The sequence below is a fragment of the Galeopterus variegatus genome, unplaced genomic scaffold, assembly GCF_000696425.1.
Source record: "Galeopterus variegatus unplaced genomic scaffold, G_variegatus-3.0.2 Scaffold356, whole genome shotgun sequence".
Classification (NCBI taxonomy): Eukaryota; Metazoa; Chordata; class Mammalia; order Dermoptera; family Cynocephalidae; genus Galeopterus; species Galeopterus variegatus.
Window position 1 is genome coordinate 88,952 of NW_007726467.1, and position 27,960 is coordinate 116,911.

The window sequence follows — 27,960 nt, forward strand, 5'->3', positions numbered from 1 at the left end:
TTTTTGGCCAAGGCCTTAGGTTGGAGAAAGAAAACTTTTGATTTAGAATCACTGCAAAGACAAATGGTTTCTCCATTTTATTTTACTAGAATGTGTGATTCAAAAGGAACTATGAAATACATGCCTAAAAATGCTGTACACGGTTTCTGCTTGACATGACACCTGCAGACACTGGATTCAGAGTTTGGACTGGAAGGTGGTAAAAGAAAAGTCAGTGGAGGTGGGCAGGGCCAGTACCAGCCCTGTTTGGCCAGACCTCAGGCTGACAGACCTAGTCTACAAAACCAAGATCCCTACAACTGCACATATTCCTAACTCAGGCTGAACAATCCTCTACACAAGAGTAAATGCCTTAGGACTTAATCCGAGTCACTGTCTGTCTCGGCTTCTTTCACATCCACACTGAATTTGTACTCCTGGTCACATCCCATGTAAGCATCACTCATGAAGTATAGAGTGTAGTTGTGAGCACCAGTGGCTGGGGCCACAAAGTCCAGTTTCACCTAGAGAGAGCAGACAGAAATCAGGACAACCGTGAACGCCCTGCCCTACCTCCAGAGCAAATGCTGGGTACGGCGGACACACTCACCTTGGCCTTCTGCTGCAGTGTCAGCCTCTTGATGGAGATGAGGCTATTGGACTTGGCATCTCCAATCACCACCCACCAGCCCTCTTCACGTTTCTACAGGGAACAAAACCCAAGAATTTCAGCATGTAAAACCTGATGGCTATAGGCAACCATAACAGTGGTTACAAAAGCAAAATCAGATAGAAAGTTTTCCAAAGTTTCTTCCCAAAATACAATTTGACACAAAGTTCTGGAAACTGTCAAAAGGTATCTGAAACTGATTTAATTTTTAAGTAGTCAGATGAACTCCTTTGTAGGTTCTGGCTCATTTCCTTGTCCCAAGGTAGATTCTCCCATTTAGTGCTTGCCACTGGATCCAAGATTCTACTACAAGAGATGTAGTCATTGGGGCCTGGCAGCTTTGAGTTCCTCAGAGACCCTTTTGAGTACAAGGCATGTATGCCATATGAGAAAACCGTAACATGGAGACGAACTGCAGCAGAAAGGATCTAAAGCAGGCCTGCAGAAGGCCTCTTCTGAAGCCATGCCTCTGTTCAGAAGCTCTCTCTGCTAGCCACCCCACAGTCATAAACTCCTAGCTAGTGTTCCAGCTTAAAGTGCTCTTCACTCAGAGCCTGCTGAACAGCTCCTTTATAGAATTACACATGACAGTCCAACCTTCCACTAGAAGTAGAGTTAAGGAGCAGTGAGAAAGGAGAGAAAACAAACACCAACTAGAAAAGCCAAAGTGTCCGGGAGCCATTTAAAGACAAAAGCATCTTAATAGTCAAAGAGATTGACAAAGAGATTGACCAGTCATCTGAATTACTTAAAATTAAGTAGAAAACAAACAATAAAAAAAACCCCCATGGCCCCAAGATAAATCCTCAGTCTTGTGAGTTCATTATCATTCTAAATCACCTCTCCTAGTGACAATGTACCCTTGTGCCCAGGATCTAGCCAGTGGACACCTAGCTCAAGTCGACACCTGGTAAAGCCACATGCCAGGACATACCTGTGGGAAGAGAGGCGCAATAACAGGGCCTGTGACTTCCTCCTCTCGCTCCAGCTGCACCAGCACCACAACTGGCCCGCCGCTGCAGAGGGAAAAGCAGGGCAGCACATCAGCAACTTGGCAGTGGGCCCACGGCAAACCATCCTGCTGTGCCCAGCAAGGACCCTAGGGAAGGGCACTCGGCCCTCTACAGCTTACCTGCGGATGCTGTCCTTATCCACCACTTCATAAGATAGTTCAATATTAGGGTAGCGGTTACAGAAGCGGGCCACATCTGCGATCTGGCTGTCAGTCAGCTGAAGCAATGCATTCCGTTCTTCATCCTCCATCTCCATGATGTCGAAAACACTCTCCACTCCCTGCAGTGGGTATGCAGAGGTCAGGGAAGAGGAGAGAACACAGACCAACAGCAAATGGCACTGGGTCCAGAGAGCTGCTGATTTTACTTCCTACACTGTCAGACCATCCAAAGACACAGCTCCAGAAAGAACATGGCTCACAACTGGCAGCCTCTCTAGCATCTCAGTACGGAACGCCTTCAGAGAAATCAGAACTACAAGCTCCCCCTACCAGTACTCACCTCCCGCAATCCATCCCCATCCAGGACACTCAGCTCTCAGGCCACCCAGCCAACACTCCAGGCCAACCCAGCTCACCTTGTCTGTGCAACGTTTGATATGCTCTGAGGTGAAGTGTGGCAGCTGCTTCAGGTATGAGTCCTTGGACCACATGGCTTGGGTGACCATCTGGGCCAGTTCCATGGCTGCCAGAGCAGGGCTGAGCCACCCATTGCTGGAGAGGACGTCCACACAGGCCTGGATGAGCCGGATGGCCTGAAGGGGGAAGAGGAGCACAAGAGCAGGTGGCGGTGGAACCCAGACCTCCTAGGCCGCCACTGGTCCCTCCACCCCCAGGGACAGCCACACCCAGGCCATACCTTACTAAGGATTTCCTCTGTATCTGACTGCAGTTCAGCACTGAGCTGCATGCGAGACAGGTGAGCCTGCAGAAGCAGGTTGGTTTTGACATGCGGATCATTGAACTTGGGGTTATTCAGCTTGTGGGGGACCTTCTGAGCCAACTGGAGAGTGGAAGAAAAACAGCTGGTGAGGAACAGGTGACCCTGCCTGAGAGCAGCTCAGGCTAAAAGCACCATGTGCCCCAGCTAACAACCCTTCAATACCGAGAGTTGAGGGTGATGGAGGGATGGAGATGTGTGGGAGGGACAGATGGAGGTTGGGGTGTGAGGTGTTGGTGGCAGGGATACCATGTACCCTGGGCACACAGGCCAAGTTTCAACTCCTAGGATGTTCTGAAGCCGATGTCCTCACCTGCCGCAGGAGGTTGTCTTCATGGTGCCGGATGGGAATGTTCTCATACTCTGCTGCATTGGAGATGATCTCAATAAGCCCGCGCACCTTGGTCTTGGCATTCAGGGACATACTGAAGAGCTCTGACAGAAAAAAAAGGAAATTTGGGAAGAGCCAAAAGCAGGCAGAAAAGGAGCAAAGAGGAGAGAATTAACTGCCTGGATAATCCTGCTCTCTGGTGCAATCCCATCCCTCAGACAAGCACCCAGCACCTGCAGCCTCATCATCCCTCATCCCGGTGGGCTCCAGCAGCACAGGCATGAGCTGGGCCCTCACCGATGGTGGTGTAGTTGATGTAGTAGTAGGCAGCGATCATGCCCAGGTTCAGAGGTGCCACGTCCATCTCGTCCTCAATGCTGATGCACTTGGACTGCTCCAGGTCACTCAAGGTCTGCTCCACCAACTCTGACAAGTGGTCAGACAAGTGACGATGGGAGATGCCTGTGGAGGTGAGAGGTAAGTGGGCAGGCTCAGGGAGATGGCCAGCAACAGGCATGAAAACAGTCAAAGGATACTGTGCATGTCAAAGTCCACTGACCCTGCAGGTTGTAGTAATTGGGGTTCTGCGTCATACGGCGGTACAGAAAGGTCCAGGTGAGATAGTCCACAGCGTCCTGCTTGTTCTCAATGGTCTTAGTGACAATCTCGGCATTGAAGTGGTCATGCATACAGTGGTCCAGGTGAGACTCTACTGGCAATGGTTCGTATAAGAACTTTTTGAAGAAATCCTGTGGATTGGGAGGGGGGATAGTAATAAAGAGTCTGACAACATGGTCACCAAGAAGGGCCAAGGGCACATCAGTAGGGAGTGGTCCCTCTGTGAGAGACACAACTAATGCCAAAATGGAAGAAACCACACATTTAGAGAGTGGCATCATTGGTTACAATATATAGTGGGAACCAGGACATGCCAAGCCACGCAGGCAGAGCAGTAAGCCGTGCACAAGGAAAGATGGAACCAATGAGAAGGCGAAGACCTCAACATGTGGAGGCAATGGCAGCAGCAAAAAAAAAAAAATCAGCAAAATGCCACGGGGCTGAGAGGCTTACACAAAACCAAAGTGGAAAGTAAAAGGGGCAGATGCTGATGGAAAGATGAAAAAGTTACTAAAGATATGTAGCAAAAGAAAGATTAAAGAACCTGTTCAGAGGCTCAGGCTCTCAAGAAATTGCACGAATCCAGGACTGACCTTTTTGGAGCCCTGGCACATGATGACACAGCGCCCCTCATCATCCTGTAGAGGGCGGTTGGCATGGCCCACCATCTGAAGCACGTCATAAATGGGGTAATCCACGTAGCTGGTGACAGAAGAGGGGAAAGAAGGGACAGGGGCCTCAACATGGAGACCACACTTGGGGCGCCTGACTCCTTCAGTGTCAAAGTAAGAATAAAATGCAGATATGGGGAAATATGGTCAAATTACAGCAAAACTGTGTTTATGAACTTTTGGGCTTAGGAACTGATTTTACTTGCTTACCTATACTTCATTTTAGTTTTGAAGTGTAAGGGTCAGGAATTTGTTGCTCAAGTTCCTTGAACCAAAGCTACAAACCTATCTAACGCCAAAAGCAAAATAACTCTTTAAAGGATCAAACGTGTGAGTCAAGCCTTCCAAACTTATAGCTGTGTATCCCATGAGTTATTACGTAACCTGACTTACACCCAAACCTAGAACCTGGTCCAGACGTTAAAAAAGAACCCATAAAATAAAATTCGTTTCAAAATAATCTACATTTAGAGGAAAAAATTATTAAGAGTTAAATTACTTAGGCTTTTTCTGAGAAAGACCAAATCTTCTATAGCTTACTTGTCACCACATGGGTATATGACCTCGACCAAGTCACTGTCCGTAACCTATAAAATAAACAGGATAATGACATAATCTCTAACGTTCCTCCTGGCTGTAACTTCCTGGTTCTCCAACCTGCTGAAATATGGAAGGACAATGACTAGAGAGCAAATGTGAGCCTAGGAGCCAAGACTAAAAACTCTCTCCAACACTTGGCTGTGGTGGAATCTGTTATATGTTTATTTCCCTAATACCTTTGCTTTATAATAGCTTAACTTCTGTATTTACAGATTTACGTTCATTTTAGGAGGGAGATTTGCATTAACACAGAGCACCACTATACTCACGCATGGATCTTGCCATTGTAGTACTGGGTGTCCATGATGATCACCAGGTGGGCAGCCACATTCATGCCCCAGCAGAGACTCCGAGAAGCCACCACCACCTGGATAGCCCCTGAGCAGCAGAAGAGAGAGGAAGACTGAGGGCAGGGCGCCTTGGCTGCAGCAGGTTTACTGCCTCATGGGCAGGTGGTGGCTTATCTAGGCCTGTGTTTCAGATCTCAGAGCAATGTGGCTGGGAACGAGAGCTGACGTGACCGAGAGACCTAACACATACTATGAGAGATAGCTCTATGCTGTGGTGCCTCACTCTGGGGACTATCCTAGAGGAAATGAGGTAATCCTCATTGAGACAGAACCTGAAGAAGCCCAGGGAAAGCAAGGCTTACACTATTGCCTGACAGGCGGGCACCCTGACAGTAAAGTGCTAACACCAGCTCAGCCATGGGCCAGCTCAGCACCTAACAGCAAAATTGAGCTCATTCTGAGCATGCCCCAAACCAGGCAGATTCAAGGGTCAAAGTGTGAAAGTAAGTGATTCTGGCAGAAGCATCTCCATTGAGGCTCCACCAAGCAGTGTCAAAATGGTAACAGTCTGCATAAAATGCCACAGGTCAGCAAGGGACAGTGGTCAACAAGAGACCACCCAAGGGAGACTTCAGAGCTCTACTGTGTACTACATCACTAAGATCTAACAACCTTATGGAGCCTGGTATCCACGGAGAGCCAGGTCTAGTGCCAAAGGTCCTGGACTGTAGAAAACCAGGTCCTGAAATAATACCACCTTACGTGCCTGTTTTCTCATCTAGCAAGTAGGGCTACTTATCCTACCTACATCACAAATTTCTTGGGAAGATCAAATGAGATAACAGATAAAAAAAAACCTGTTAACAGTATTTTGAAAATGACTAGTATGCTGAGGATAAAAATTAGCACCCACACCCTCAAGTTTAACACACGCCACTTGGCAATAGCCTTGGATATAAGCTCTCTCTGTGCCTTTAGGTTTTTTTACCTGAGCTGAAGAGCTGTTCCACCAGGCGTCGCTCCATGGGGCTGAGCCCCTCATGCAGGTAGCCCACCCCATTTAACAGCGTCTCCTTGAGCGTGCTGTCACTTAGCTTCTCCAGGTATGGGATCAGATCCTTCTCAGTGCAGTGCAAGAACCTAGGCAGCATGAGCACTGATTCAGCTCAGACATCCTGCCAGCTGTGCAGCCCCAGTCCCTAGCCAGATGGGGCGAACCCCACCCTCATAACTGGAACACCCTTCAGGGAGCCAAGATCATTCAACCTGACCCCCCTCATCCCATGTCCTAGAAGCCAAGCCCTGCCCCACCTCTGCCGCTGGATGTCTGCTGCACAAGTGGTGAGGATGTCAATGGCAGTGAGGCGGGTCTGCTTACGAGATGGCACAAAAACAATAACAGGCTTCTTGGGCGAGTGCTTGGTGATCGCATGGTACACAGGCTTGGCCATGGAGAGCAGGCGAGTCTGTGTGTGGCTGATGTTGAAGCCCTGGAGACCATGGGAGAAGAAAAGAGACTAAGTTACAGGACCTGGGGAACTCAGGATATCTGAGGCCACGGAGGGATGGGAAGAGCGGGTCCTACCTGGATGTGCAGCTCCAAGGGCACGGGGCGCACATTTGGGTGGAAGTTGAAAGTGGAGGTGGCACTGCAGCCCAGCCAGTGGGCCACATCCTTAGCATTCGAGAGCGAGGAGCTAAGTGCCACAATGCGAATGGGCCGCTCAATCTGGGAGGAAATGTAGCGCATGCGGGAGCAGATCACTTCCAAGACGGGCTGGGGAAGAGTGGGGAGGGAGTCACTGCAGGCCCAGGTTCCCCATCCTCTGCCCAGAGGTCCCCTTTGTAAATAGCCCAACAGCCTCAAAATGATCTCGTTATTCTTCCTTCTAATAAGGGGTTCTCCTGCCTTAGGTTCCACCTCCTCCGCAGCAGCCAACCTCCATTAAGCAATGCTATTTTCCAAGAGTACTACAAAAAATCTCACATCATCCTTTTGGAATAAGGCAGCAGGCAAAATTCTCTGGGGAGAAGACCCCAGTCTTCTGCCTCAGACCCAAACTAAGGTCCAATGTCTAGGTCACTCAGCTAGTCCAAGCCCCTCGTCTGTGCTGCAAGGTCAAACCATACCCCATTCTCGCCCCCAATAAGGTGGACCTCATCCACCACGAAGAGGTTGATGTTCTGGACATTCTTGCGTTGCTTCCACCGCCGGGAAAGTATGTCCCACTTCTCGGGGGTGCTGATGATGATATTGCCTTTGCCCAGAAGCTTCAGGTCCGTGCTGGTCTCCCCCGTCAAGAGCACCACCTTCTTGTTGAGCCTGTCCTGGAACTTCTCATACCAGTCCATGTATACCTAGAGGGCAGGGGGAGGCAGGGCAGAAGAACATCAGGACTTGCCAAGCATCTGTCACTTATTAGGAGGAAAACCTGAGAAGCCAAACAGAGACCTGTTGATCTGCAGATCTCAAGCTACTCTCTCATCTGACCCCAGCCTTCAAGTGATGGAGAAGCTTTTCTTTAGTACTCAGAGTGAGGAAATGATCCTGCGAACTTCAGGGCTTAGAAAACCTTTATCTGGAATCACAGATGAAATGGCTTCTGGGAAAGCCACTCATGACACAGCACCACATTACACACCTGCTCTGCCAGGGCCTCCATGGGGGTAATGTAGACACAACGCCCCTCTGAGTTCTGCAGCAGCATGCGCAGGATGGCAAACTCAGCACAGATGGTCTTCCCGCTGCCTGTGGGGGCCCCCACAAACACGTTGTCGTCACTGTTGTACACGGTATTAAACACTGGAAACCAACAGAGCAGCAGTGTGAGCATCAAGAGGGGAAAAGAGCTAAACTAGGAGGACAAGAGGAGAAATGCAGTCAGTCAGCTGTGCAGGGTGAGCGAAGGGCGATGGTAGGAGAGCCTCTAAGTGCAGTCTGGCCTGTGCATCTTCCCCTCACCTTCCCCCTCCCACACAACAGGTAAAGGGGGAGAGACCAAGATTGAGAGTTCTGGTCCCCGAGGGATCTGAGGGATGGCAACAAAAGCAAAATAGACCAAGTATCCTTCTTTGCTTGTAAGGTATTAGCACACAGAATGAAAGCAAACTGGATACCTCCCCTGCCCCTTCAACACTCTCCTGTATTTCCTGGAAATAGTCTAATATGTAAGGTAAGAGCCTAAGCCCGGAGATTAAGACTGGGTTAAAATCTACGTTCTACCATTTATTATCTGATTCAACTGGGGCACTTCTCTATGCCTCAGTTTCCTCATCTATAAAATGGGACAATACCAGAAGTATCTCAAATAGCAAACCCCACATGGGAGATTTGGAAGGAACAAGAAAACACTGGTGATGCACTCAGCCAAGAACTTAAAACATCGTTATCTATAACCACGAGTGGGGAGGAGGCCTCAATCAACGCCACACACTCTGGTTCAGTACTTGGGCATCAGGGGTAGACATCGAGCTCCCTGAGCCTGAAAAATAACAATGTGTAAGGCCTTGCTCTACTGACCCCCCTCCCCTGCCGCCTCAGTGAGACGTGCAGAACGGCAAAGCAAATCTAATGGTAATCATGGACTTCTGAGAAAGGAAAACGTACTGGTGGGTCCCAATAGTCATTCTGATGAGCTCCCAGGCCTACCAGGCACCTGAGCACCCTGCTTCACTGCCTGCTGCAGAAACATCTGTCTCCAGGTGACCTTAAAAGGCCTCCAAGGGAACCAACTGCCTGGGAATGGTAACACCTACCTTGGGTCTGGATGGGATTGAAGAAAGGAAATTTATCTTGGTAAAGGCTCTCAAAGGCACTGTTTCTCAGAGCAGACACGGGCAAGGGCTGCAGGTCCAAAAGTTCGGTTGGAGGTGGGTACTTCTCTGGGAGGATCAGGTGCCGGAAGGAGACAGGCAGCTGGGTCTCACAAGCTGCCAGAAAAGAAACAAAAAGGGTTACTAGTAAGCACTCCTCTCTCTACCTATCGGACATGCAGAGCCCCTCCGTGAACACTGGAAACCCCAGGCAGCATATGCATCACTCTCCCAACAAAGGCAAGCCCAGGACAAAGTGCAAGAAATTCTACTATCCTTGGAGGATCTGTTCCTAGGGACCCTGGAGAGGAAACACTCACACAGCCAGCGGTCAGACACCACTCGGATGAAGTACTGAGGGGGCAGCGGTTCAAAGACAGGCACGAAGAATGTAATGAGGTGCTCGTCCTGGGCATACTTGGCCTTGAGTAGAAAATACTCATGGTGCAGAATCACCTCGCTGTCTACGTCCTCCACCAGAATCCAGAAGGCCTCTGATGAACCATGGACCTGCCAACACAAGCACCAGTAAAAGGAACATGAGCCAGCATGGGAACTCAGCACTTTCAATCCAGCACCCTCTGCCCAGCAAAACCTTACCTTTTCATCCCACTGGAAATCTGGCGTGATGGTCAGCTCTACTTTCAGGGTGGAGCGTGTGATAGGCTGCAGGTGCACCGACAACTCCAACTTGGGAAACAGGTGGACATATTTGTGGATGGTCTTCCCCATCTTCGGCATGCGGATAAGCTCTCCTGAGGAAATGAGAGAGTACAGGGGCTGCAGCCCAGCTGGCCTGATGTATCTGCAAACTGTACCTGAGGGCCTCTGTGACAAAGTTGCAGATTCAACCCCAGTGGGAAGGTTCTTCCCTTTACTCTCAGTGGAGCCCAGAGGATTCAAAGTCCCAAGACCAAGAGCTGGCCATGAGAAGTGAATGCAGGGTATCAGTGCACAAGGCCTAGGAGCTGAAGGGTACAAAGGCTTGGAAAGACACCTGGGCTGTAAGGACAGGAAGGACGAGAGCTTCCCACACACCTATCTCATTATGATTCAGGTCATACAGACGCTCAAAGGGGAAGTTTTTCTTCTCAATCTTCTTCACTACTTCCTCAGGGAGTTTCCGGAACTGGCGCAGAGGACACATGGACTGCCACCTATCCAGGGAGGAGACAAAGCTGTTGGTCCCCTCTGAAAGGCTATAACAAACCGCCCTCATCATGGCTTCCAACAGTTTAGTTATAACCACACAAGACACAGTCATTAGAGACACAGACATTTAAAACTGTGCCAGCAGTGAGACCCAAGCCAATACTGGCCCCACTCCAGGGGGCCTTGTCTTCTCAACCTTCACCCATGTTCATGTCACACTCTATGCATCAGGAATGGAGATCAGAGGCACTCCGAGGCTTTCCAATTACACCCTCAGTCTGGGGACCAGCCTCCAGCTCATTGGGCCCTTACATGCGTTTGTCGATCATCTTGCAAAGGTTCAGGGTCTTGTCTGTAAGCTGAGCCCAACCTCGGTTCAGGACAATTTCAAAGATCGCACGCATCAAACGGCCAGCCGACTGAGGAAAGAAGCAGCATTCCCATTGTTAAGTCTCAACTATCCCAGGCCTAACGAAGCTACTCTATATGTGGTTTAATTCCCTCCAGCTCGGATGCGATCACCCATACCAACTCAAAAACAAAGTCTCCCCTGTAATTACTCCTTCTTCCCTTCTATATAGTGGATGCTGGCTGAATGCAAAACAATTAGAAAAGTGCAGCTCCAGGTGACTGCATAACATTTTAACCTAACATTCACTGCATGATTTGAAAGCTTCTGACTCATTTAGCATTTAGGGTTCTAGTAAGAGTAAAGATGCCAGAGACCTGCCCTTAGGGGTAAAGACAAAGAATACCAAATAAAACCCTTTGCCATTTCTGGATTTATGAGCCCTGCAGCCACAGGAGGAAATCACTTCTCTGTCAGAAAGCAGACACTGTGTCCTCAGTCTGTGGATCCTGTCTCTTTGAGCACCTAAGAAGCATCCTAGCATTTCCTCCTAAGGCGTTAGCATTCCCACATGCTCAGGATCGTACAATAGAGTGGGTATACCACACATGCATCCAAGCATTCCTTCTATCTCACTAGCGTCAGGCCTCCTCTTTCCAAGACAGAACACACACAGCGCACAAGGGAGTGGAACAGTTCAGGCCCCTTCTCACAGCCCGGCACAACTCAGCCCTCACCTGTGTAACATACACCATGTCAGCCATCAGTGCAAAGCCCTCCAATTTCAGCTGCGAGATGAAAGCCTGGAGAAGCACGTTGATCTGGAAAGAAGTAAAGTCAGCCCACAGGAGGCCAATCACTAAACAGACCAAGAAGGCGAATTATATTCCTGCTCTGGGCATCCATGCCAGGTAAGATCTTCTACAGCTTCTTAATATAAGATCAATGTTATTCCGTACAAAAAAGAACATGTGGGAAAGGTGCAAAAACTGGGAGAACTGAGCAGGTTTCCAGGAATGAACCCAAATTCAAGGTTCATCTTTTAGAACATTATGAAAACTACTTGATCCTTATCCCAAGCAAAGAGAAGATGGGCTCACCTTCGCACTGGGTTCCTCAATGCTTTCCTTTACAGGGATGGGCACCCTCTCCAGCAACTTCTGCAGCTCCAGCTTCTCCTCCTACCACAAGGAGGAAGCAGGTCAAGGAAAGGCCAAGTGGCCAGGCAGAGAAAGCATCCAGCGACTTGGAGGTGAGTACCAGCTCCCCATCCCAGCATGCTGCATAGGCTTACCTCTCTCACAGTGATGTTCTTGAATTCTGAGGACAACGAGAAGACTCTGAAAAGCTCAATCTCACTCAGGGTGGGCTTTAACAGCTGGTTGTAGGTCTGCACTGTGTCATTGGTAATGTAGTAGTGGCTGGCTATACGGCCCAGTTCTGTCACCTAGAGGGAAGGCCGACTCAATCCAATGCTGACCATTAAGGAGCTGCAACCTCTAATTGTGGACAACAGGTTATTGTCACATAGGTTATTACCCTAATAAGACAACTGGATAAACTCATAGCAGTACAAGTGCAGGGCCCAGGCACATGAAGAAAGATGGCACAATAAGTTTACCTATAGTAAACTGATGTCCACACAGACAAGACAGCTGGAATTATCCACCTCAACTCAACTTACAAGACAAGAAGTACCACTTTAGAAGTTCCTAGGTTCAAAGGGCACAGTCCAATCCCACTCATTTTTCTACTGTTCTCAGAAACACGCAATAAGACAAGCAGTAGTCATATCAAAGGAGCAACTTAAAAAATTTTCTCCTGGGCCTGCAACTTTTGTCAAGACCTTTGCCTCAGCCCTCGCCCCACTCACCTGGAAGTTGCCTGTCTTCTTGTCATACTTGACCAGATTGTTCTTGTCCAGCATCAGGGCAGCAGTGTGAACTAGATCTAGTCGGCGCTGGTCCAGCAGGGGATCTCCCTTGAGGTCATCATGAGAGATGCCATAAAGGGTCGGGGATCGGAGCATTCGGATATACAAGTAGGCATAGCCCAGCCAGTTCACTGCATCCTACAAGAGACAGACCATGGTTCTTAGCATGCAGAACTCCTGATGTCCAAATGAAAAGCTCCCATGGATTGCTCAGAAATTAATTCCCTGCTACAAGGATGTATATCATCCTGTGAGTATTTATAATACTTCATTATTAAAAAGATGAAGTCTTTTCTAAGAACTTGGTAACAAGGGGAACTGTATGCCAGACCCAAGAAGCTTACACTGAAGAAGTGGAGGGCCCTGGATACTGCTGGCCCACAACACCACCACAGGGACCACTCCTGGTACCTTGGTCTCTCTGGGAAGCCATGAAGTGCCAAGGGCAGAGCACTTTCCTACCTTTGCATTTTGGACATTTCCAAGCACGATTTCTGCATTGAGCATGTCAGGAAGCTTTGATACCATCTGGCTCTCAATAGGAAGTTGCTGATTGAGGAGGGACAAGTAGTACTGTAGCTCCCCATGGGAGGTGATGAGTATGCCTTCACCCTTGGTGTCATACTGGGGTCGTCCAGCACGTCCCAGCATCTAAGTCAGAGACAGTGAACTAAGAATGCTATAGCAAGAGAACTTCTCGTTCTGATTTGGGGATTTTACATTACAGAACCTGGCCTTTGATCTGCCACCTTTCCAGCACCTTTGCATTTCAGGCGCTGGATACTTATCCCCACTGATAATGAACTCAGAGACTTTGTACCTGTAGAATGTCCAGAGCTCCCAGTTCTGTCCAGCGCCCCTTCTCTGGACTGTACACCTGGGTGCCTTTGATGATGACTGTATGTGCAGGGAGATTCACACCCCAAGCCAGAGTTGCTGTGGAAACTAAAACCTACAGGGACAAGGCAATGTAATGAGGAAAACAGACGTCACCATCGAGGAAGTTAACATCCCTGACTTCTCTAGTAAACTGGCCTCAGAGTTTCTAACAGGACGGGGCGGGGGGGCAGGAGAGACAAGACTGGGGTATGGCGGGTGTGTCCCAGTACTTGTCAATGTGACACCAGAATAAAGAGAAACACCTTGGGTTTCTTATCTACTCCAGAATTAACATTTCAAGGTTTTAGAGACACCTAAGAGTCAGAAGTACAGACCTGTATGAATCAACTTAAGGTTACTAGAAAATCTAAAACACAGACTACCCTAAGAGGGACCAAGGTCCTAACCTGGTGAGGTATCATTTGGAGATATTTGGAGTCACCCACTGCTTGCTTTGCAATGCTCCTCACTTTCCTAAACACACTCATCTCCCCTCAAGCAGTTTGTGAAGGGTCTGGAGAGGCGGCATGAAGTCACCGTTACTGCACCCACCACAACCTTCTGACCTGGGCTGGCTGGGCCAGATACAAAAAAGTACCGAGAACAAACATGGGGCTTAGCCTTTGACGCTTCAGGTCCTATGAAGTCTGCATCACCTGCTCCCCCACAAGCCTGTGGCCCACCCTCACCTGAATATGTTTATCAGCAAAGAGATCCTCCACCAGCGTTCGGTCAACTCTGGTCATGCCTGCGTGATGAATTGCAAATCCGTAAGGCAGAAGATCCTTCAGCTCCAGGTTCTGTGCAACACAAAGGTCAGGCAATGAGGTGAGTCTTCCTGCAGGGCTCTCCCAAGGACTAAGGAAACCTCTTCCCATGAGACCCTGTCCTTAGCTATTCCACATGACCACGTCGACAATCAACCTTAACCCAGTGAAACAACAGCACCATGGCACATTCTGAGTTGTTGTGTGGGACCTCCTCAGATGGAGCCAGTCACCAGACAGGAAATGAGAAAACCGGGCTGGCCCCTCCTCACCTTGCACTGTTCAGCTTCTGTCCGAAGGACTTCCGTGGAGGCTGAGCCCTCTCTCAGAAACAGACCCAAAGTGTCCTTCTCTAGGCACATGTCCCGGATGGCCCTGGCCGTCTTCCCAGTCTCCTTCCGGGAGTGGACAAACACCAGCACCTAAGGAGAAACCAGTTTGCTGCATACTGTCAAAAGACAGCTCCTGCAGCCACTCTCACAGCCCCTGGCACGAGCAGCAGGAGGCAGAAGTCGCACCCGTTAGAAGCAGAAGCTATGGTTCTGGAAACAGGAGCACTGGCAGGAATGCGTGCTGGCTCAGAAGCAGCCTCAACAGTGCAGGAAAGAGCCTAAGGGAATGAACCCACAAAGTACCCACCAAGTGACAGAGTTCTGGAGCTGAGAAATTAACTCTATTGCCCTATCTGGAACACAAGTTTGTCTTTTTTTTTTTTAAAAGATGACCGGTAAGGGGATCTTAACCCTTGGCTTGGTGTTGTCAGCACCACGCTCAGCCAGTGAGCGAACCGGCCATCCCTATATAGGATCCGAACCCGCGGCCTTGGTGTTATCAGCACCGCACTCTACCGAGTGAGCCACGGGCCGGCCCTGGAACACAAGTTTGAATATACAGTTGACCCTTGAACAACATGGGTTTGAACGACACAGGTCAACTTACATGCAAATTTTTTTTTTAAAAAATATATTGGAAAATTTCTGGTTAGCTATGTCATGAATGTATGACACACCTAACCAAGCAGTAAAGTAGCCTACCTGACAGTAGATTAGTAAGCTATACAGTTTTAAGTAGTAGTTAAATAGTTACTAGTTAAGTTTTTGCAAATGTGGGAAATACAGTCTTTCTAGTATTTAGTGCCAAGGAAAGATTATAAATTTATATGCTTCTTTTTATCAGACAGAAATTTTCTGTCTTGTTAACAATGCTAAATTCAACGTTCAATTAAAGAATACTATCATACTAACTTTCTAATAAAATGCCCTCTTTCGCTAGGTTTTAAATTTCATCTTCACACTGAAAATACATCTGACCCTTGATAATGTGAACAGACAGACTGATTACCTGGGCCTGGGGATTTGTTTTTCAGGAGATTTTTAATTACAAATCCAATTTCTTTAATAGTTGTAGGACTACTGAGGTTATCTATTTCATCTAGGCTGAATTTTGGTAGTTGGTAGTTGTTGGGGAATTAGTCCATTTCTTCTAAGTTGCCAAATATATGAGTTGTAAAAGTGCTCACAGTATTCCCTTATTATTCTTTTAATGGCTTCAGGTTCTATAGTAATATGCCATTCATTGGTGATTTGTGCTGTATTTTCTCTCTTTTTACTTTTGTCAGTTTTGGCTAATTACTGGTAAGGCAAAAATTCAAAAGAATAGAGTTCAAGAATAACAAAATGAACCACAGACAGACCTGATTTTTTCCAGCATGTTCCATGATTTTCTCATAGACTATTTCATTCATGATCTGGAAACGCTTGATAGCTTTTTTCTCTGTTATGCCCACATAAGTCTGTTCCAGAGGTACTGGACGGAAGCTAGAATTTCAAGTTAGACAAATGAGGCTTTTGGCAGAGAATACTGAAAGAATATACACTCCTTTTCACTACCCCAGGAGCAATATTCTTCTTTTTGGATTCACACCACATTAAAACCCAAAAGCCCTTCTAAAATCCAATCCAGTAGTGCTCCTTAGAAAAGTGGAAGGAGAGCAGGAAGTTCACCTTGGCTAATCTCCCAATCTTTTCTTATACCTGTTGTCAAAGTAGAAGAGGCCCTTGGCAGGGTCAACGCGCAGAAAGGTGGCCACATCTTCATAGTTGGGGAGCGTGGCACTAAGACCAATGAGTCGGACATCCTCTTGGGTCATCTCAATGTTTCGGATGGCCCTGGCCACCAAAGCTTCTAAGACAGGACCTCTGTCATCGTGGAGAAGATGGATCTCATCCTAAGAAATGGGAACACAGCAATTACTTCTAGGACTAGAGAAATGTAGCCCCTTTTCCTGAGACTAGTCCCATTTTGTAGGCATATAACCCAAAACACCAAAAGAAGACAAAAAAGAGAATCCTGAGCCAGAGAAACCCAAAGGATGAAGACAATATTCACCATGAAATACCCCAGGAAATAATATACTCTGAGCATAAGCTGTTTTGCAACCGTTTAGTCAAACAATACTTTATGTCAAGAAAGTCTGACACTTCAGGTAAATGAGTTCATAACTTTATTTGAACGTTAATTTCTTTATGAAAAATGAAGCTTCTGCTCAGACCATATTTATACCAATTAAGGTTTCACCTCTGGGCAGTTATCTTTACCAAGAACACATCTATCATGCATCACATGATGAGTTCACATAGTCTTTAATGTGCTTCTTAAATTTCAGCAAGCATACAAAGAGGGGATCTTGTTAAAAAGCAAATTTATTCAGTTAGTGTGGGGTGGGGCCAGGAATTCAGCATTTCTTTTTTTTTTTTTTTTCCTTTTTTACTGACCGGCAATGGGATCGCAACCCTCGGTGTTGCACCCGCACCGCGCTCAGCCAGTGAGCAGGAACCGGTCTCCACATGGGATCCGAACCCTCGGCGGGAGCGCCGCAGCACTCCCAAGTGGCGCACTCTCCAGTGCACCACCGGGCCGGCCCTAGGAATTCAGCATTTCTAACAAGCTCCTGTTCTAAGTTGCTGCTGCTGCCCCCCATGGATCAGGCTTTGAGTAGCAAGGCTTTAAAGCAAAGGCTGGCAAACTTTTCTTAAAGGGCCATTCAGTCAATATTTTAGGCTTGTGGGCCATGTTACAAATACTCATTTCTGCCACTGCAGCACAAAACAGCTGTAAACCCCACGTAAACAAATGGGAATGGCCTATGTTCCAATAAGACAAAAACCCGTAGCCACAGAGTGCCAACCTTCTCCAACACTGGAAACCAACAAATAAGGTCCCTTTCTTGCTTTCCCAGACAACTTGAACTACACTTAGACTCAAAGTCATTGCTCTCTGGGTGCTTCTGCATATATGGAATATGGACCACAATACCCTGATGCCTTATTCATTCCCTCAGAGAATGGATTATTTTATTTACAAAGCCCTCCAATGTTCTGGGAGGATGCAACAGTTTTCTGTTTATATTCATTTCAAAATATTTCAAACCTTAAAAAAAGATAAAGAATAATAAGGCAAATACAATGAACCTACTGGGAAATGTTTCTGTTAAGTGAAGATTCCCATTTAATGGCAACAGCAAAGATGACAATGGCTGTCATCACAAAGGCTAGTGCTACACAAAAAGCACTTAAGAAACATTTAGTGTTAAGACTCAACAAACCCTCCTTGACCACAACTGGCCTCTCTCCATTCCCATAAGTGGTCCTCACTCACCAGAATGATGAGCCGCACCAACTGAGTGTAGGTGCGCTCGCCACCCTTGCGGGTAATGATGTCCCACTTCTCAGGGGTGCAGACAATGATCTGAGTGGCGCTGATCTCCTCCTTGCACAGCTGATGGTCCCCAGTCAGTTCAGCAACAGTGATGCCATAAGTGGCCAGGCGCTGGGTGGAGGAAAGCTACATCAGGCAAGAATGCTCAAAAGGGACCTGGATAACATACTTTCTGTTTGGGCACTGTGAACACAGGGTATTGGGAGTAGGTGTCAACCCATCAGGTAAATATCAGGTGAATGAGATTGTATGAACACATATTCCTAAAACAAATCCAAGTTTCACTCAGGCAAATGAAGCAAAGGATCTCTGGGAGTTCTGCACACAAAAGGGGGAAATGGGAACTTACATACAACAAGACCTGGAAAAAGTGCACTACGTTTATCATCACCCATACATGAAACACGTAGATGGAACATGTTTCACCCATACATGAAACACATGATGTTTCGCAACTACTTCAATAAAACAAATGATACCAACTGCGGAAAATTACTATGGAGAAGATGAAAGAAAAGATGGTAAACCCTTGTAATAAAGATGGTTCAGGACATACTTCCTTCAGAAATTCTCTATACCTGGGTCAAGTTCCACCTTTAAAATGAGAAAAAACACCACTGAAGGCATTCTAGAGATGCCCTAATACCAGAAGCAGTGATAATACAGGCCTGTTCCTGACTGTGATAGCTGCACCCAATATCTTCTGGGAGAAAGCTCTACCCCCTTACCTTTCCAAAACTGCCCACCATCTCCTGCACCAGAGACCTCATGGGAGCAATATATATAATCTTGAAGTCATCCACATTGATAGTGCCATCCATGTTTATGTGTTTCCCTATCTCTCGGAGCATACACATCAGGGCCACATTGGTCTTCCCGGCACCCTAAAGACAGAGGTCAGGGATGAGAAGGTCTGTTTACCCAGTTATGTTCACTGCCTTAACTTCCATGGCTTATCTCTAAAACAGAGAATAGAGCATTTTAGCCTACCATTTAACATCTCTGCCATCAAAGAATAAAGAATTGCGGGGTGGGGGTGGAAATGAAGAACAACCTTGCTACCAAAACTCTAGACCACATTCCACACACCAAAAAAAGCAGGCAGGACAATGCTTACAGTCGGAGCACACAGCAGCAGATTCTCATCCGTCTCCAGGGCAGCACGGTAGAGTTTACTCTGGATCCGATTCAGTGTTTTGAAGCCCTCAAATCCAGCCTGGGCATACTTTGGCAGCTTCTCCACGGGAAGCAGTTGCTAGAAAGAAGAAATGCCATTTACATCATGTTGGCAGCATCCTTACCTGTTTTTGTGATTGCCTGGATTTCATCCCCTGGCAATCTCCCTGCATAACTCTCTGCTAAAGGCTAGTCCAGAGAGATCAATACTGTCCCCTGGGTTCAAAATCAGAATGGGAAAACTCTGAAACAGCTTCCATTTCTGGAATAAACTATGAGACAAGGCTACATTTTGGTCGATGGTTGAAATCCTACTGGAAAGAAGATGAACGGAACAGAAAACTGAGAAAATTCACTCACTTCTTCTGAGCCAAAGGGCTTGGGCTTCAGAGCAGGCACATGCACCTCTTCATAGCCCTTACGCTGGCGACGAAAGGATCCATCAGGAAGCTGACAGCGTTTATTGGCCATGAAGTGGCTCCCTTGGGTAAAAACCAGATCCTCCAAGTCCAGAACCTGCCGTGGAGCCAGTGCCTGGCATGTGTAAAACAAAAATACAAAGGAAGTGAGTGAGCTGAGCAAATGAGTTTTCCATCTATCACAGCCTGGGAAATGTCCCTAGTACCAACCTCTCCACCCTGGTCCAAATCCATGGTTTCCAGATCTGTGTCCATTCGGGACTGACGAACTCGCTCTCTCCGGGACCTTTCTTCCTATAGTGGGGAAAGATAAAAATCAGAATGATGATTCATCACCATCCTAGGTTCTTGTCCTTTTCTGTCCCTGCTTAACTGCATTTGACTCACACATGCTAGTAAGTCCCCAAAAAGGAAGATGGTACTTTACATTCAGACACCTGCCATGGGGACCACCAGAATGATCAAAGCAAACAAACACCTTTTTTTTCAGGCCACAACCCCCAAATCCTCGCAAACAAACACCTTTAAAGGGACAATGCACAGTATAGGAATGTCAGAAGTAGACATCCTACAATTAAGTGTCAGGGACTATCTCTGAGGGGTAGAAACGTAGGTTCTATGTTAAGCAAACACATGTGTTCTGTTACTGTATTTTAGTAAATACTGTGTATTTACTATGTAAACAAACAATAAAGGTCCCCCTGGTGCTGCTGGTGAAGACAACAGCAGGTTAGTGGTCTCTCGACAACACCAATGTGAATGTGTTCATTCTAATCTGTATCCACTAACAAACCCCAAAGAACTCAGGAAAATACTTTACTTCTTCAACTTCCTCTTTTATTAGGAATTTAGCTTTATGCTATAATCTTCTAGCCACTGTCCCTTTTAGTTCAGGAATTAGACAGATAAACCAACCCAGCCCCTACTCGGATTAGATCTTCTTTCTCAGTTTCATGGAGCTGGTAGAGGAACTTGGATAGCTCTGGATCAGCTTCCATCTTTCCCATGATCCTTTCCTTTTCAGCTTCACTCTGTGCACTGGCCAGCAAGGTGCAGTATAAAACTGCCAACAACAAAAGGGAGAAAGGGAAGGTGGGAAGGAGGGAATGAGATAAAAATCAACCTTCAACCTTGGGGTAGAAAGAAGAAAAATAGAAGAAACAAGTGCTGAAGCTATGAAAGCAACACAATCCCCATCTCACACACACACATATTTACACACACACTGCAGAAAGAGCCCACTATCTACTCACTCATCATCCTGTGCTGCCGCAACACTTTAATAAAATCAAAAGTGTTAAAACCAAGGAGCAGAACCAGCTGGTTCTCACATTCCCGATCATCACTGGCCGTCTGCAGAGAGAAGGTTAACACCACCATTAAGGACCCAGCCATCTGCTACTTCACACATTGTCCCCACGTACTAAGATGAATACAGAAATATTGTTATCATGGCCATACCTTCAAAATCTCCAATACTTCATCTGCCTTCTTTTGAGACACGATGGCATCATCATAGAAACGACTGAGCTGCCGCTGTAGCCAAAATGCATCAATATCCCGAGGGTGCAAATCCTTCTTCTTGGAACTCATTAGTTCACCTGAGGCCACAAGCTACAAAAGTAACCAGGCACTTGGCTCACCAGGTCTCTGTGACTGCTTTCTCATCACCCTGCAACCAAGTTCTATTTGCCAGCCCACAGCCCACCTTCCTGAGGACTTTCCAGAGGAAAAAAACCTTTGCTATATTGAGTTCAGAAGCATGCCATACTAAGACTTCATCAACACATGCTTTTGGGAAGGAGAATAACCAACTGAAATCATAAGAAAATCTAGACACTAAATGTTTCTTCTGGCTCACCCTATCAAAAGGTGGCTCGATGGATAATATATAACGGAACCTAAGCCGGGGGGAAGTAGTACCACACTCAGAAATAACCTGGCCTTGGGGCTGGCCGTGGCTCACTTGTTTAGAGTGTGGTGTTTTTTTTGTTTTTTTGTTTTACCTTTTTGTCTTTTTTTACTGACCAGTAATGGGATCGCAACCCTCGGTGTCGTGCCCATACCGGGGACCGGCAACGGGATCACAACCCTCGGTGTTGTGCCTGCACCACGCTCAGCCAGTGAGCGGGAACCGGTCTCCACATGGGATCCGAACCCTCAGCGGGAGCGCCGCCACACTCCCAAGCGGCGCACTCTCCAGTGTGCCACCGGGCCGGCCCTAGAGTGTGGTGTTGATAACACCAAGGCCATGGGTTCAGATCCCTATATAGGGATGGCCGGTTAGCTCACTTGGGAGAGTGTGGCGCTGACAACACCAAGTCAAGGGTTAAGATCCCCTTACCGGTCATCTTTAAAAAAAAAAGAAAAAGAAAGAAAGAAAGAAAGAAAGAAAGAACCTGGCCTTCCAGCAATGAGAAAGAGCAAATTGTACCTACATTAGCCGAGAGGGTGCAGCGCACAACAGCCTCATCTCCTTCCATGTCATCATCTGAAGCCTCTTCTCGAACCTCCCCGTACACATCTTCATCACCTTCCTGTAGAGATGGCCCCAACATCAATCACGATCTGGAGCTGATCTTGCATCACCATAGAACCTCTCCCTCAAGTCACCCTAAATTAGCTCCATGGTTAGAGTAACAGCTTTGGGGTGAACCAAGAGCTTATTGAACTGGGGTCAGCTTTATTCCAGAGCAAATTTAATGGAATGACTATTTGGCACAGATTCATTAGCTGCTACTATTCTATTTTCTACTTCTCATCTTAGGCTGCCAGGACGGCAACCAACTGGAGCACAGTCTGTCACTGATACACACACAATCAATACTTGAAAACAAGAGATATTAGCTAACGGGAGAGAAGAGCTATACAGAAGCATGCTAGGAAAGGCAGATGATGATCCAGAAACACAGCAATCACACTTAGCATGCTCACCACTGTATTTATTCACACACTATACACTACATGTACTTGGCACATTTAAAGCAGGCACTTAAAAAAAGCACTGTTAAATGAATGAACTGCTACAAGCAAAGTACTCTGTTTGTTGCTACTTAAAATCGTAAAATCCAATTAACTATACTGTAGTTTCCTACAGGGATTAGCAATCACCTGTCTCAATTACCTTATTTTACAGAAGGGGACACTGAGACAAGATGACCTGCCTAAGATACAGGACCATAATTCATAACTCTCGGCTCCCAGTTCATTGCTCTTTCCTCTGACTTCCCTGTGTTACCCCTTCTTCCTGTCCTGGTGTATATTCCAGGGCTGTATTTTCCCTTTCAGGAGCCAAATCCACCCACTGAAAACTCTAAGGCAACTTTGCCACTTTTTTTCAAGTGCCCCACTCGTTCCTATTTAGTTATAGTCAAGAAATTCTGATTAGACGGTAAACATTAAGCCCAGTAACTTAAATAACCAAGTACAAACTATGCCCATGCTCTTGGGCAAATGTGCATTTGTTAAAAACAGGCCATGGGACATAGTACTAAAAAATGGAAAATTATCACAATAAGGTTAAAATGCAGCAAAACATAGCAGAATACATTTTCAATGAAAGTATTTGCTGTACATTATCTTTAGTCTTTTTATCTTCCTTTTTGCCGAGGCACTTGGTTTATTTTAAATTACAATATTAATTTGTATTTAGTAGTTTAAAATTCTCTTTAAAAACCTTAAAGATAACCATAAATTTTTTTTTTTAGCAAAATAACACATAATGCCTAAGTGTGAAACCCACACAACACCACAAAATTTATCTGGCTTAAGCTAGAGAGCTTCTTTACACTAGAAGGGGTCCCTTCACGTTAATTTCAAAAACAAGAATGGACTGGGCTCCTTTGCTTTATCACTTACCTCCTCATCAGACTCAAACTGCACATTCACACCATATGTCTCATCAATGTTGTCATCTGAAATGATGAGAAATTAGAAAAAGACAGCAGTGAATGGCTAATGAAACAAGAGGCACTCTGGAGCCAATTTTCTCCCCAACTGCTTGACTTGGCTTGCCTCAAGATAGATCTAAGGTCTAAGTAACACAGACAAAGATGATCAACGTAAGGGAGCCACCTGTGCTGCCACCACCAAGGCCTTCTCCAACCTGCCAACTCAGCACTGCTCTGCCTGCTCAGCCACTTGAGCCCCCAGGCTCTGTGCACACTTTCTGCCTTATTCTACACATTAAAAAGAGTAAGAATGGCTCCTGGAATCTAGAAATCTGGTGTCCATCAATCATAACTCCTCAAAATATACAAAACAAGTTATGAGAACTCACTAACATTGAGATTTCTTAATGTATGATGCTAGAAAATACATATTTAGGGGTCAACAACCAGTTAATGTGACTGGGACATAAAGAGCTCAGTTACCCATATTTTGGATTTCCTTGTCTCCACCATAGTCTGTGATCTTTTTGCCCAAGTTCACTAGCACATGGTATCTGGTATCATCTGTCTGACCCAGCAACAGATCAATCTCCTTTCGCCTTTCCTTGTCCCGCAGCTTTTCATTCTTTAGGACAGCTAGAACTTCATCAGCTGCCCCACAAAGGATATCACGTGGCTGGTGGCAAAAAACAAACAACATTTAGAACAACGACACTCGGAACATCATGTACCAGCTTTATGTGACAGCAGGACGTGAAGAGCCACACCTCCTCAAAACCTGCATCATACCAGACTCTGACCATTTTCATTAATGTTGACAGAAAATGCTATGGAGAGTCACACAATTGAAGAAGACCCATTTGTTCTTAAAAAGATTAGCTAGGTGTCTTAGGAAGCAGGACACAGCTTCCACAACAGTTTTCACATGTCTCCAGGTGGTAGAGGCACTTGGCAGTCTCCTCTAGCCTGCCACAATCTGGATAATTCTTTGTCCTCACTTCATCTAGCACCTATCTCACCAGAGCCTCTCAGAGCCTCATAAAAGTCCTCAATTTAATCACACGTGTAATGGTTAAGCACACAGATTCTAGAGCTAGACTACCTGGTTCATATCCTGGCTCTGCTAAATACAACTTCTTCTTTGTTTTTTTTTTAAAAGATGCCCGGTAAGGGGATCTTAACCCTTGACTTGGTGTTGTCAGCACCACGCTCACCCAGTAAGCAAACCGGCCATCCCTATATGGGATCCAAACCCGTGGCCTTGGTGTTATCAGCACCGCACTCTCCCGAGTGAGCCACAGGCCGGCCCCTAAATACAACTTCTGTGACTTCATAAAATTACCTAATTATTCTGTGCCTCACATCTCTCTTATATAAAATAGAAAACAAATATTAATAACACCTATTCACAGTTAATGTGAGGGGAAGAGACAAGACATGTAAAATGTTGTTCTACATAAAGTGCTCGGTAAATGTTAGCCACTTCGGCAAACTGGTATGGCCCACACAGGCAAATCCAGAGACGAGGTTCTTCTGGTGTCTCCCAGCTGAGACCCTCTCCCTTTCCAAACACATGGCCTCACCCTGTCTGCCTCACTCTCGGAATACAAAAACAAAACTCAGTTTTTTTTTTTCTATACTCTTCTATATTTGTTTTTTTTTGTTTTTTTTTTTTTTTTTTTTTTTTAATTTTTATTTTGTCAATATACAATGTATATGATTATTATGGCCCATTATACTCTTCTATATTTGGCAGAGCCAGGATATGAATCCATGTAGTCTATCTCCAGAATCTGTATGCTTAACCATTACACGTGTGATTAGATTGAGGACCTTTATGATATCAACACAGAAAACTTCTATGAACTCTGGTAACCAAAAAGCATGTGGGGATTTCTCCCCACCAACAACCAACCAATCAGTTCTGCAGTGGACACTAGCTGGATGTCAATTCAATTCTAACACTATCTACATGGAGATAGCATCAGATCCCATAGGTTGAAGGCTCAGTCCCATAAGACTGTTCCTCACTTCAGATGCCAATCGCAAGTTCCAGGTTCTGATCTGTGCTTCTAACTGACCGGCTATAAATTGGGGTTCCCATGACCCCCCTAATTTCCTAGAGGGGGGCCAGTTAGCTCAGTTGGTTAGAGCATGGTGTTATAACACTCAAGTCAAGGGTTCAGATCCCTGTATGGGCCAGCCACCAAAAAAAAGCGAACAAAAAAAATTTTGTCAGAGCAGCTCCCAGAACTCCGGAAAACATTTACTTGTTTACCAGTCTATTATAAAGAATGTTACAAAGGATACTAATGAACACCAGATGGAAAAAATGCATAGGGCAAGTTATGTGAGAAGGGGCATGGAGCTTCCATGCCCTCTCTCTGGGCATACCATTCTCCAGGGACCTCCACATGTTTAGCTATCTGGAAGCTCTCCAAACCCAATCCTTTTAGGTTTTTTTTGGAAGCTTCATTACACAGGCATGACTGATTAAATCACTGGCTATTGGTTTATCAACTCAACCTTTAGCTCCTCTCCCCACTAATCCTGCCTTGGTCTTTCTGGTGACCAGCCCCCATTCTGAGGCTTTCCAGGGGCTGATTTTGGAGTTGTATGCCAGGAAACTGAACAAAGACCAAATATATATATCACAGTATCACACCCACCTGGTCCCCAAGGGCAGCCTGGATGAAGCTGAGAAGCACCTCATAGGTCTCCCGGGTCTCCTTAGTTTTGGGCTTATAGATTATGCCCACCATCTCATCAATGCCCTCTGACAGTAGGGTATAACCCTTCATCTTGTTGATGTCATGCCGGTCCTCGTCACGCTTTCTTCGCCTAATGTACACATAGTGTGATGTTTAACGGCAGAACCTTCCCTTTCCAAGGCAAGACTAGATAAAGCCCACTCTCCTTTCCTCAGCTTCATGGCATGCACTTAATATTTGAAAACAGGAACCTGAACCTCAGCAAATGATTCCCATTTGGCCTTAATTTGCAGGAGTATTTCTTTGTGGGGCACAGTAACAGAAAAGGAATCCCCTGTCATTCTCACACTAGATGCATTAAATGTTACAATGAGACATGTTCCTCATTCCCTTAAAAAACAAACTCTTGATACTTTGTATGACAATATTACACAATAAGATTTTGACTAGTTTTTCACCTCAGAAAACATTTCTTTTTCTAGCCAGAGAAAATAAAGCTCCAATGCAATCTACTGCCACTGACTCCCAACAAATTATAACAAGACTAGAAATGAAGTCATACTCTGCAAAGTGGAAAATCAATGATGCATTAAATCATTACAAATATAACTACGTTAACCAAAACTAGGCCTACAAATTTTTGATACTTCATCATGGGAGAGGGAGGAAGACAGAGATATTTAGAGTCAAAAGACAATGGTGAGATAAAGGTCAATGACTATTTAAGTTTTGAAATATAACCCCAAGGGGGAAAAAAAAACAATTTCAAAAAACCCTGTCTTTCATACTATGGATGCTTGAGGTAGTTTAAAATAAAATAAGTAGGAAGTAGGCAACGGTAGAAGGAAGAAGTAGGTATAGGAAGCTAGTAATGAAAAAAGAAAAAAACATATTGAGACATGAAAATAGCAAGCATCTGGAAAATACCCTGAAGAAAATTAAGATCTGTCTATGGACCAAAAACGCATATATTAGAAAAGAGTACCAATAAGTTATTTTCCACTTTGTGTGCACTTGTTAATTCCAAAGAGTTTTTAAACTCTCATGTTCTGCTTTTACCTTCACTAAGTTCTTCTAATGCCACTGATGTCTGATCTTGCCCCAAACATTTCGGCAAAAATGCTACTCAAATACTAAAAGGAAGATGGACTTTGGAACGGAAGAAAAAATAGCATCCCCTTGGTACTCACTTGGCTCTTCTTTCCTCCTGCATCTGTGGTTTGGTCCGCTGAGCCTTATCTCCCATACGGGTTCCCTCCAGTTTCCCAACCAGGGACAGCACCTCTCCTGTGGGTTCATCCCGGCGGGTCCGGTCAATGAGAGAGCGGTCAGCTTGGAGCACAAGATTTGAGTTCTGAAAAGATCATAACGTTATCGCAGCTCTGACATGAGCAGGGCCTATTCCTGTATCACAGTGACGGGAGCTGAGGGAAGAATTATAGCAACTAAGTGCTAATAATCACTAATGGGAATAAAAAGATATTTTACTTAAAAGAAATAGCATCATGGAACGCTGAGCATGAGCAGAGAACTGAAGAAGTCCTATGGCCTGTCTAATCAGCTGAACAACCCTTGCTTCTCCTAACAGTGCCCATAACCCACAACAGGGAAAAGTGTTGGGCGGGTTGGAAGGGACATGTGGAAGGAGGCGGGGACAGCGCTCAGAGAACTAGAAAAAAACCCTCCTAGAGAGCTCTTCCGCCCCAGACCCCAGTAGGGTTATTCACGTTGTCGTGTAAAGCCACCTTCGCCCCGATCCGATTTCCCCTCCGCTTTCGTGGCTCTGCCGTAGGCCTTCAGACCGAAACTCCCTTCTTCAGCCTCCCCTTCCCTCCCCACTGTACTCCCTCACCCGAGCCCACACGCACCGCCTTGTACTCGTACTGCAGGCTACGGGCGGTCACGTCCGCCATGGCCGCGGCTGCTCTGGGACCTCAGAGCCCCAATCCTCCTCACCGCACGCAGCAAACGGCGCAGCTCCCCGCTCCCTGCGGGCCGGAACGACGCAGGTAAGACGAACTGGACGAAGAAAGAGATGGGCTC

The 27,960-nt window shown here is 46.2% G+C and overlaps 1 protein-coding gene across 1 annotated transcript; it reads right to left on the reverse strand.

Annotated features, from left to right (window-relative positions):
* Positions 1 to 62: 62 nt before the first annotated feature.
* Positions 63 to 27,960, reverse strand: SNRNP200 (small nuclear ribonucleoprotein 200kDa (U5)). The gene is made up of 45 exons (XM_008567904.1): positions 27,786 to 27,960; positions 27,108 to 27,271; positions 25,876 to 26,047; positions 23,690 to 23,882; positions 23,175 to 23,230; positions 21,755 to 21,853; positions 20,778 to 20,930; positions 20,570 to 20,669; positions 20,243 to 20,379; positions 19,527 to 19,610; positions 19,258 to 19,431; positions 18,839 to 18,976; positions 18,450 to 18,605; positions 17,662 to 17,832; positions 16,038 to 16,231; positions 15,698 to 15,821; positions 14,277 to 14,426; positions 13,927 to 14,037; positions 13,179 to 13,310; positions 12,821 to 13,009; positions 12,299 to 12,496; positions 11,720 to 11,872; positions 11,526 to 11,606; positions 11,163 to 11,246; positions 10,389 to 10,495; positions 9,963 to 10,081; positions 9,525 to 9,679; positions 9,245 to 9,434; positions 8,868 to 9,041; positions 7,754 to 7,914; positions 7,242 to 7,469; positions 6,697 to 6,888; positions 6,423 to 6,601; positions 6,100 to 6,251; positions 5,091 to 5,199; positions 4,144 to 4,252; positions 3,492 to 3,681; positions 3,230 to 3,394; positions 2,915 to 3,036; positions 2,521 to 2,664; positions 2,240 to 2,416; positions 1,782 to 1,942; positions 1,584 to 1,665; positions 590 to 682; positions 63 to 503 (listed from the first exon to the last, which is right to left on the reverse strand). Exons 1-45 carry the CDS (start codon positions 27,828 to 27,830, stop codon positions 360 to 362), a joined length of 6,411 nt encoding a protein of 2,136 aa, XP_008566126.1. The 5' UTR covers positions 27,831 to 27,960; the 3' UTR covers positions 63 to 359.